The sequence below is a fragment of the Solea solea genome, chromosome 21 (genome assembly GCF_958295425.1).
Source record: "Solea solea chromosome 21, fSolSol10.1, whole genome shotgun sequence".
NCBI classification, from domain to species: Eukaryota; Metazoa; Chordata; class Actinopteri; order Pleuronectiformes; family Soleidae; genus Solea; species Solea solea.
In genome coordinates, this window is record NC_081154.1 from 15,382,877 (window position 1) to 15,394,974 (window position 12,098).

At 39.8% G+C, this 12,098-nt stretch overlaps 1 protein-coding gene across 1 annotated transcript in view; it reads left to right on the forward strand.

The window, feature by feature from the left end:
- atrnl1b (attractin-like 1b) overlaps positions 1–12,098 on the forward strand; it is a 70,727-nt gene that overhangs the window by 48,298 nt on the left and 10,331 nt on the right. The window contains exon 26 of the mRNA XM_058620653.1: positions 5,498–5,576. Coding sequence (XP_058476636.1) covers positions 5,498–5,576 — 79 coding nt within the window. The remainder of the gene's footprint in view (positions 1–5,497; positions 5,577–12,098) is intronic.

Here is a 12,098-nt window from a genome sequence, read left to right on the forward strand (position 1 = left end):
GTTGATGCAGCTGACAAGCAAACAGTCATTTGAGTCATTTGTTTCAGCCGAGCAGTCAAAGAATCATTATCCAGAATCTGACCCATCACCCCTTAAACCCCCCCCCCCCCCCCTCTCTCGGGGCTTATTGAGTTACTTGAGCTTGTTGAACTAGTTCTGTTATCTAGTGAACATGAAAATGCTTCTTGTGTCTTCAAGGCAGTGTTAAGTGGCAAATGAACTGCCAGTAGCTATTTAAATATGTGCATGTTACCCTGCGAGCAGCATCTTAAGAGAAGGCGTGAGCAGTTGAGAATGTGATGGCTCTTTTTCATCCTCAGAGAAGAGATGGAAAATCTTTTGCTGCTTCTTTGGAAATGTTAAAATGAGTCAATTGAGCTGTCTTAAAAGCATAGCAAGCACGAGTAAACGGGGGGGGGGGGGGGGGGGGGCGGTTGAGTGTAATTGCTAAATTTATGCTTTGACTTAGACGTTATTGATGTATTTAGAAGGATTCATTGACGTCAGCCCTCTGAAAGGAGTCACCTCACACTACCTGCTGTTCTGTGTTGTCTATTACCGTGACAGTGTCTCAGAGTGCAAGTTGAATTTTCAGATTGTGTGCCGTTGTTCTTTTTATATTATATATTATTTAAAGAAATTTGGACATAAAGAGCGTGTTCCTGGCAGTGCACCGTCGATGCAAATCCACTCTCACATCATCAGTATCGGTGCAGATATGGACTTAATCAGGGGTATGCCACTGATACATATGCTGATTGAGAAGCCTCGCCAGGCCAAACTAATAATAAAAAAAAAAAAATGTAATAACAGGCTATAGAAAATGATGCCAAATATCCATTTATCCTATGTGGAGGCTCTGGTAAACATTAATGGCACACATCACGCACTGTTGTTCTCAGCTACTCACTCATGGCTCTTCCTCACCTCTTGCTCTCTCCATCAGCAGCACCAGAAGGTATTCTGCCCATCAGTGACCCGTCAAAACATCATTACGTTTTTTTAAGCATCCTCAAAGGCAGCTAGACCTTGTCAGGTTCTGTGGTTGTTTGAGTGTCTGACACATGATCAGAGCTGACTGCAGTTTATAAACCGAACACTCCCCGCACCAAGGTCCATTGACAAAATCCTGCGTTTTACGTCATGCCACACAGCTGTGTTTGATCTCCTTCTTCCTCCCGTCAGTGCACTGAAATGTGTAATTTTGGGACTTCAGTGTATGAAATCTGTTACACATTATGTAAGGGACACAGATTTACCAAAGGAAGCAGCAGAAGACCTGCAGCTCTTGTGTGTCCACATAAACTAAAAAGTGTGATTTTTCTTCATGGACTTTGGCGCAGGCGAGTAAGCAGTTCACAAAGTTAAGTTTCCACTTCTGTCTGGGAAAATGAAACACTAACTATATTCTTAAGATAGTGTAAACTTGTGTTTCCTTGTCATAATAAACTACATATAGCAGTTTGCATGAAGGACTGTTTGAAGCAGAATACTCAGAATAAGGAAATCATGAATCCAGTGTCAGTTGTGAAGACAATCATTTTAATAGCCAACATTGGAATGGGCCACAGTGCAGTGTTTGGTATATATCTGTGTATCTGTGTTGGGGTTCATTTCATTTTAAGGTGTGCTGTGCTCATGGACTAACATATAATCTGTGTAGGTGTCAGGGAAGGAATTGAAGACAGTCTGTGCCTGAGGCACCTGCCCATCATTGCCCAGTCTACAATAACTTTCCCAAAAAGCTGTCACGGCGTCAGTTATCGTCTGCCTCCATCTGATCGAATTACAATTGAATAGCCAAAATCAGGAATTCTTGCAGGGAAAGGAAAGAAGGGCAGTGGAAACTTAATCTAAAATGTGTCTGACAGCTGCTTGCATCTGTTGCACAGGAAACTGTTTTGCATAGGGAGGGGCATAACCCAAAAACGTTTTAAGTTAAATCATGTTTCTGAGATCTGATTTAACTTTGATTTAAATCTCGTATTTTCGAAAAACTGAAGGAAATGAATCCCATCTTTCCCGAAACACAGGACATTTCCTGCTTCTCTGTATTTCCCTTGCTTCTGTTTCCATTAGTATGCATTGCATCTTTTTGGTTCCTTTGTATTTTACCTTTGTCGTGCAGGTTATTTTAATTTTCCCCGGTCTTTGTCTGTTGTCCTTGTTGTCCAGTTCTCACTGACCCATAAACTCAGGAAAAAGGCAGTGATGCAGTCACAGGCAATGTGTATTTGTTTGTGTGCCCGTGTGTGTGTGTGTGTGTGTGTGTGAGGGACAAACCTGCAGGAAACATAATCAGCCTGATGACAAAATGTCAAATCACCCCACAGGGTTTCTCTGCTTGTATAAGAAATGACGGCATGTCTGAGAGCAAAGCTTTGTTTTCTCTTCTGACTTGATTCAAATACATCCTCACCTTTTTTCTCGCCTGTCAGACACAGAATAGTTTTCCTCATTGCGTCTTTGTCTTCGTGACTTCATCAACATGTTAACTTGTACTATTGTAATGTTGTTAGATTTGGATTGTTTCATGCATTCTGATTAGATGCTGCAGAAACGGTCACACAGGATGCTGTGTTGTACAGTCACAAGAACCGCAGGCTGTCTTTTAAACTAATGAACAAAATCAGCTTCATCCCACACACACTACACACTGTTTATGCTTGCATTTGTATGTGTTTACACCATGTATGTGCTTTTAAACTCAAAGACCATACATGCAAAGTTGGACATAGTCTATCTGCCCCTTTGGTTCTACGTGGTGCGATGACCGGCCAGAGTGCCGTCACAGGCAGAGTCGTCCGGACACACAAATAAAGCCGAACAGTAGATCAGTTTAAACTACTTAACAGTCCTAATAACGTGGGTTAATCTCCATCAACTACCAGGGAAATCTCTATATTTAACAGAGGAGTCTGGTGTTTTTAGGGACAGCACCGCCAATCGCGAGTGGCATAACAGACCTTGTAGTCCCACTGTAGTCTGTGGAGTAGGAGTCTGTACTCTGGAGACGTGCGGACAGAAATCAAGCCGAACAGTAGATAAGTTAAAAGTACTTAACAATCCTAAAAACATGGGTTAATCTCCAACAACTACCAGTCTGGTGTAAAGTAACTAGTCACTCGTTTGTGTGTGTGTTGCGTATAAAACGAAGTCATCGCAGTTTCACGCCGCCTTGCAGTGATGACTCCGCCCAGATGCAACCTAAACCGAGGTGAGGCGAGGCGAGCTGGCGGAAATATGCCACATGTGTGACGTCATCAGACTGCCGTTCACTGGTCAGAGTGTCACTGGAAGAGTCATGAGCAAGACGTCGACACAAGAATCAAACCGAACAATGCTGTAGATCAATTAAAAATACTTAATATATCCTGAAAACTTGTTAATTTCCAACATTTAGCAAGGAATGTCACAGTCATGGAGGAAGTACTGAACAAATCTTATTTATAACTAATTCTAATGTTGAGTCGAGTCGTGTCATGCCGGGACCATGTAGTCTAAAAGTGGCATAAGCCTGGTTGCAGATGACATCTGTGAATTTCCAATGGTCAAGTCACAAACCTGAAGGCTTCAAAAAAGGAGTTCTGATACCTATTGGTGACATCACTACTCACAGCCACTCACTTAAACATAGTGACTTTCAGGAATCAAGAATTGTATTCTATAAATTGACAGATAAGGTCAAAGAAAGATGCTTCAAAACTAAATTATGTTACATTTCTGCATTAAAATGTCAAAAAATGGCATGACTAATGTTATTTATTTTGTTGAGTAATGTAATTAAATATTTTAGATTTGTGTTTTGAATGTTTACTCATTGCTCATGGATCATGATGATTCATTGCCGTTTGCTGGGAACGACATTAGATGACGAGTCAAAAATTCCCATCATCCCTTGCTGTTTCCTGACATCATCCAACTAGGTCTATTGTTCTTGATTTGATTGAGAGACACCTAGCAGCAGGAATTGAATAGCAAATAACGTTTTGTAATTTTTTAAACCCAGTCATAAAGAGTTCACTTTTCTCCTTAATCCCTTGGGACATCTTTAAGGACGATTTTTACAGAGCTCTTGAAGTCCACTTTGTTATGTGCAGCCTGAAAAGCCTGCAGAAAGCAGATATAGATATTATTGATTGTTTCCCTGGTGGTAACTGAAGCCTTGTGGTTACAGAAAATGGGCATGTAATTAAAAGAAACCAGCCTAGAGTTTGATTTGCTTTCTGTCAAATACCAGGACCACTACAGTGCACAATTGTCTCTTAGTAAATATGCACAACAACAACAATAAAAGGCCATAGTAACACTTCAGAATCAGGGAATAAATGTGATAAATCTGGTATCTGTAACAGTTATTAGAAACCTTTTGAGTTTCTTTTTGGACATTTTTATTTGTCCTTCTTTCATATTTCATCAAACCAAAAGGGATTTAAGCTTCATTATTTACCAGTATACACAAAATGAAAGTTTTAACATCTGACTGAGGATTTTATTCCTCACAGAAAGAAAGGGTTTCCCACTTCTACTGAGGTAATGCAAAGTTAACTATCATTAAGTTCTTTAAACCCACATCTCTTTTTCAAGTCTTTAGCCTTGCCACTTCCTCTTTCCTTCAATCATACATATAAAAGAATCTTTCTTTCGAGCCTTATCGTCTTCTTCAAAGATCCAAGCTCAAGGAAGCCAGAAGAAGATGTGGGAGGCAAACTGAAATATCAAATGAAACAGGCCCATGGAATCAGAGCTGGTCACGTGGCTCTTCTTAGACCAGAATCCCCATTTTAGATCTCGGCATGTCCCCAAAGACAAGGGCTCGTGGGTCATGTTACTGTGTTGGTTTCACATCCAGAGTCATATTCTCTATTATCCTCCACTAAAAGGAGACGACTTAACGACTAATGATAATGCAAAGCAGAATATCCTGTGTTTTTTTTATTATTTCTTCTCTCAAACTGACAAAATAAATGTCATATTTAGTCTTTAGCTTAAGAATCTCCATATAAGAAGCTTTACATTCTCATCTGTCAGTAAGATAATGAAGTGGAAGCTCTCAATAAGTCATCATTTTCTGTCCAGAAGTGTTTGCTCCTTGTTGAATTTCCTTTGACTAATGATACCACTGTTGGGTTATTAATTGAAGTAATCGGCTGAAGTAAACTAGTCAGTCAACTGAGAAATGGATGCGTTACATCTTAATGTCTCTCCTCCTTGTTCAGTTAAAAGGAACTAGATGTATTTCATTTTGCAATTATTTTATAATATATAGAGAAAACATAGGGGAGACTACACAACATGTAAATATTGATTGTAAAGAAATGCCTTGTTAAAAATCATATAACAAATTATTCTTCCTATTTTTATGTTGTTAAATGTTTTATCTCCTCGCTTCATGAAACTATCACCTGTGTTTGTGGGTTTTGATTCACTAAGTAAAGGTCAGCTTTAAAGAATAATTGTTTTCAGTGACAATCTTGTTTCCCATCTTCTTTTTCAGTTGTTTTCTGTCGCTCCTGCTCGTGGCAGCAGTGGTGTGGAAGATCAAACAGACCTGTTGGGCTTCACGGCGGAGAGAAGTAAGTCCAACGTATATGTTCTGTCTACGTTTGAGGAGCAGGAAAACTGGACATTCTAGAAGAAATGTCTCCTTTTTCCTCCACACTTAGGTACTCTGGTTGTCCTATAACACATATCTGCATATCTTAATCCAAACCACTGGTGATTCGACAAGCTATGCAGATTATTTAGGTCATTTCGTAATGTTGCGCAGTCCAGTCTAGTCTGTGATGTCATGTTCATCTCTGATTGGTTGGCTTACAGACAAGGGTCGTAGCTGCATGTTAGAGTAGGCTCGTAAATATCTGACATTGCTGGAATTATGCTGCAGACTGTCTTTGGTCGCCAATCCTCTAAATCATCACTCATGGCGGACGTGTCTCTCAGTGTGATCGATGACTTCTGCTTTTGATTGACAACAAACTATTTTTTCACATTAGCAAATAGGGCCTTAAAGGAAAACGCATGCAAAATGTGCCAAATAGATCAAACGTCACGTTGGGTTGGGTCAGACTGGTTTGGTTGAGTTGATCTTTTGTGCTTCTCTGATTAGGATTTTCTGGAAGATATAGAGATGACTGGTCTGTTGACAGACTCCTAACATCCTCATGTCTGGCTGCTATTTTCTGTCAGGTTTCCAAATCATGCAGAGATCCCACAGTGAGGGAAGCTTTCAATCAAACAGTGTTTTAGTTTAACCTCAAAGCCAGGAACAGGTTGTTCTTGGAAACCACTTGACATTTTTTTCGTTTCCATTAGAAATAGTACCCAAAATAATTGGCCCCAAACTTTCTATTTTTGACACCCTTTCCTTTGGGGTACCAGAGTAAAATGCTATGGTGCGGTACAGGTGGAGCTAGACCGAGCTAGGGAAACCGAATAGGAAAAAAAGCTGCTGGTTGTCCTCCATTGTCGCCGTGACGTCACGCACAGCCCACACACTGCCTGTTATCAGTCCAAACGACCCAGGGCTTTACCATTCCAAACCATACCATACTACACCAAACTGAACCATACCATCATGGAAACACAGGCTTTTATATGTACCCATGTAGGAAGGCTACCATCCTGTGCTACCATGTTTCTACAGCAGCTCCAGATGAAAGAGCGTGAACACGTGTTTCACGTTTTGAAGCGGAAGCTCACTTTGTTCATGAAGAAGAAAGGCAGGCGTCCTTGCAGGCTACCGTAGTTCCCTGGTGTCATTAGATGTCAATTATTCTTCCACACAGGACCTCTGGAGGTGTGTAGTGTAGTGATATTGTGAATGACTTCAGGAAAGGGGGGATGGAGTGAAACATTAATATTCAGTGATGGTTTGACAGTTGAGAATAAAAGGGGTGAATGATGAGATGATTGGCAGTAGAAATTAAAGAAGAGGTAAAAAAAAAAAAAGATACAGCGCAGGGAACTGAGGAGGAGAGAGAATGTATGCAGATTCACACGACTGTACCTTAAACCTAGAGTGGTAGCTGGTTTCTGTATCTCTTCATGGTCAGTCCTATATTCTGGTGTGATGCAAGGCAGGAAGTTTGATTTGGTGCACATCCAGCCTAATGACCTGCACTTTCCTAATAAAGCTCCCCAGAATTTATTTCCCCTTTGGGGATGACATTGGTAATCATTGGAAGTGGGTTTTATATCCTCTAATTGATATATGAAAATAAACAAAAATGATAGGTACCGTGAGTTCCACTCGCGCCTATCCAAAGCATTAAAGTCAATAAAAATTAATGCAGACAGATGGGCTCACGTCATTTAAATTCTGCTCACTATTCTGCGTGTGCTCTTGGCACTTCTGTCATCTGTTTGTCTCTGCCCTTCACATGAAAATATATAAACAGTTAAATGAAAAGGGGGGTAAAAACTGACTAGTGTTTTGTTCTCTTTGAGAATACACAAGATCTTTGTGTATGTGAAATACTAGGTTAATACCAGTTACTCACCACTCCTTCCATCTACTGTATTTATCTTTTACTGCAGGGTTTCTTTCCATTGTAAATTGTAATGACTTTTTTTCAAGTGTAATTATGCCAACTGATATCTACGTGTGAAATTCGGATGAAATATGTTTCACTTAACGCAGTTAAATCCTGTTGACACAAAGGATATTTGCCCACCCTGCATCATTATCCTTTTAATACTATATTTTATTAACTCCGGCAATTTAAATGAAACATTATACCTTGAGGTCCCTGCTGTGGCATTTCCAGGTGCCCTTCTTTATAGGAAGCATCATAAAAAAAAGAAGCAGTGTGTTGGTAACCTTTTGTGGAAAGCTGTTACAGCCTACAGGCGATTCTTCACTGCTGTGGGTTCTTCAGCTTTACAAGTAGTCTTTCCGTAGAGTTAAAGAGGTAAAGGTGTTACAAAACTAGTTATAGTTTCTAGTTTGTTTGTAACCAAATCAGTAACTGTCTCAGTTAACCCTCTTATGACCATCAAGGTAATAAGGCTGTCGTTCGGTCGTTCCACGGAAGTCCTGAGGGCTACCGTAATGACAAGTATATGGGCACAAAACTGTGTTTGTAGGTTAATATTACAATTAACGAAATATCAAAATGTAGAAATTGCTCACATATGAATTTACAGTGAGAGGTTCAGTGGAGTTTGTGATTGCTCCCTTGTGTTGAGACAGTACCCACGTGTTTCCACTAGATAAATGGTCCTTGTCTCATTGGTGAAATGATGGGGTCTTTGCTGAACATTGTGTCCATTTAATTTAAAAGAGCTTGTCAATAGTCCATGTACTTATGAGACTTGTCCAAATAAGTGATGGATGGATTTGGGCTTGGGGCCATCTAATACTCACAGGCCCCCAACTGACATAAGGACATGGGATGAATGAGTCTTAATGAGGTTTACAATTATGAGACACTGATATTGCCAAGTGGCATATGGATACTGATGATCCTTTTGATTCTTTTTTTTTTTTTTTCTATTGGCATTATGATGTAAAATTAGCGCTGGTGCTTTTGAAGCAAGTTATCAAGTCGACATTTTCTGTATGTCATTGTAAGGTTTAGCTGTGAATGGAGTAAATGTGATTTTTTTTTATTTTAAATTCCTGATATTGACTTAATCTTTCACCCATGCCGTGATTGGAGAAGAACTTTGTCTTTTGTTGGAAGGACACCGTGCCAAAGGTGCAGCTGAGGTGGCTGAATAATTTTAGCCGAGGACATATTGCGTTACCTGTATCCTGAGTGGCGGACAACGTGATGAAAAGACAACAGCTGTAAATGCCACGGAGGAGGACGGGGTCTGACCTCTTTGAAATACCTGTGGGGGGACCGCGAGGGAGGGGGCGCTGACATTTCGCGGCACTGCGACGCGGAGATGTCCTACACATAAACACGTGGATGGCTCTCATTCTCCTCTTTATCTCTCTCTCACACACTCGTACAAACCCGACCAGACACACCTCATACACACAGTGCATGTGCTAACCATTGAGTCGCATGGTGATTTTTTTTATTTTTTTTATTGGCACTCTAAAAGCACTTGAAAATATCGTTGAGCAGACATTACAATAAAAAGCACCATCATTTGTTTTACTATGTTTAAATGTATCATTTACAAAGTCACTACCAGCAGCTAATCTCTTGAATCTGTTTATTAACAGCTATCTTCAGCCTTTATAGGTGATGCTGGTTAATAGCTGTGCTCTGTTTGTAACTGATGGATTAAACCTGGCCGTTGTGTTGGCCGAGGCAGATAGTGATCGATATAAAGGCTAAAGACAGAGGCTGTGTTGTGTTTTCTATCATGGTGTGTTAGTGATTTAGATTAGTTTCTCGTCTTGTGGAGGTAAACAGCGTTCTCTTGGTCCCAGTATCTCAACGACGAGTGGATGAATTGAAATTACATTTTGTAAAGACGTTCATGGTCCCACAGGATGAAACATGATGATCAGAAAATGCATTTTTTAGGATATGTTGCCATTAATTTGTTTCATTTGTGCTGAAATCAGGGCAGATACTGTATATTTGGCCATTTTTGTCCTTTTCCACAGTCTAATAATAAGAAATGACACACAAAATGGATGAATTTAAATAAACAATTATGAAACAACACTTAATATCTGTCACTCCAGTCTGCACAAATAAAAAACAATTTATAAACCACATCCTTAAAACCAATCTTTTATTCTCTTAGCAGTATTAATCAAGTTTCTTAGAGCAAAAGAGTGTAGTCTGGCATTAATGACAAATAGTCAGCAGATTTATTTAAATTGCCTGATTAGTTAATTGGTCAACCTCTAATGTAGTTGCATTGACCGTGCTGTAAAAATCTTTTCTATCAAATCTACAAAAAGGGGTGTTCAAGGTTTTTCAAGGTGATAAAAATAATGTTTGACTCTTACCCTCAGGCAGTCGATGCCTCTGGAAGCCCACTGCTCATGTTGTGTTGCCATGGCAGGGGCATTTTTTAGGGCGGGGCTTCTGGAAGACCACTGAAGAGAGGCTTATATTTGTTTTGCTTTTGTATCATAGCTGTATACCAACAATCTCCAGTCTTCTAGAATAATTTCCTCTACATTTAAGACACCATAAAGGCCTGATTTATGACGATGTTTGCACTCTTTCCTGTTAAGAGCTTAATCAGCGTCCATTGATTGCTGTAAAACGATTATCCTACTCTTAAGCCTCTGGTCACCTTGAGTGTTTCTTGTTCATTTTAAAGTTTAGATTCTTAATGGTTGCCTGGAAAGTTAGAGGAAATCAGAGCGTAGCTGTGATGAAGAGATTATATCAGGCGATGACATACCCAGACACTAATATGTATACTAATGGATATAGTGAAGCCGAGGAATTTGGAAGAAGGTAGCAGATAGCCACCAGGGGGCGACTCGCCGGTTGCAAAAAGAACAGTTCGAATGGAAGTCTAAGGGAAAATGAGCGTAAAAACCACGATAAAACACAGCACATGTGAGTGGAAACTGTGTGATTGACAGCTATTAACATCCTGTAGGTTCCTGGTTGCATGTGATGTATGTCAATGACCAGTTTCAAAGGCTTCAAAAGACTAATCTGAATTACTATATCCATTTCTACATTAAGTCGAGGAATGTGCCCTTGAAAGCTTTGAAACTATGGAGTTCAATTTAGTGAATATTTTATGCAAAGAATTCAAAAACATCCATAATCTTATGTATTATTGTTTTTGTCATTAGTGGTTCCTGGTACTTAAAGCATAACAACAAATCCTTAACCTCAACCACATTGGAATGCTGAATGCAGTCGGTTAGGGTTAGACATTAACTGGTTATGGTTAAGGTTAGGGTTAACACTTTGTTTAGAGAGTGTCCTAAGAAGAAGAAGAGCTAGAGAAGAGTGTGTGTAGACTGTGAAGGTATTGATCAACACACAGAATGTAATAAAAATGAAATATAGTGCTGTTTGAGAAATGTTTCCACTTTTGCCAATTTCACTTTGCGATATATTTCATTTTATTATGTTTTCCTTTATTTATTGTCGTTCTGCAGGATGGCACTGTTAGGAACACGCCGTGATCTTTGAAAAGGACAAAGTGACCTGCTTAGGTGTAGAATTTGCTCAGAGGCGGGATGACACCAACCCCCTCTTTCAGAGTCCAATGACGGGAACAAAATGCTGTATTCACTGGACAAATGATTCATGCACTCACTTGCCAAATTAATCAAGTTGCAAAGCAATACACTGCATGCCCATCCTTATCACAACCGTGAATGGCTCCAGCTTGTATTCTTGACAAAATCAGTCTGTCACTGCACAGGCGTTAATTGCTTTTACAGAGTTTACAGAGTTTACACTTAATTAGTTCAGTATTCATTTGTCGATTCTGTCTTTTTATAACACTGGCCCTTTGATGAGTGTATTCCCAGCACATTTCACAGGCATGTTCCAGACACAGAGCCGAGCAAAAGCATGTTCTTCACCTGTGAATGAATTCTGCAAAATGATAAATAACAATACTGCTATCTGACATTTAGGATGTATGTTGTTGGATTCGAAGCTTTTGTGCTGGAAATCTTTCATAAGCCATGAGATTTATCCCCCCCCCCCCCCCCACCAACCCCTCTATTCTGCTTTTATCTTCTTTAAAAGGGCAAAATTCCTCATTTTGACCTACGGTGGCCCAGCAGCTCACATCTGTATGTTTGTTGTTGCTGGTTTGATGTTTAATAGCAGAGATGTACAACAATCTGTTATTGGCCTTGAAGTCTGAGGTTTAAAAACATCTGAGCTGCGAAAAGAAAAAAAAATCAATCTGGTGATCAATCTCAATTTCATCTGGCTGTTGTTCTTTCTTTTCCTCCCTCAGGGAACGATTCGAAAAACAGTGACGCTTTCACAGAACTGACGTGAACTTTCCTGACAATTCACCCCCATCACTCTACAAGACCCGCTAACGTTACAGTTAGTTGTTTCAGATGCATCAAATAATACATCCGTTATAACACACAGAACCTACAGAATGTAACTGACCATTTATTGTTTACCTTTAGTTAGTTTCTGTTGCTGTTATTTGACACATTATAGGGGTAGAGCGTACAATAT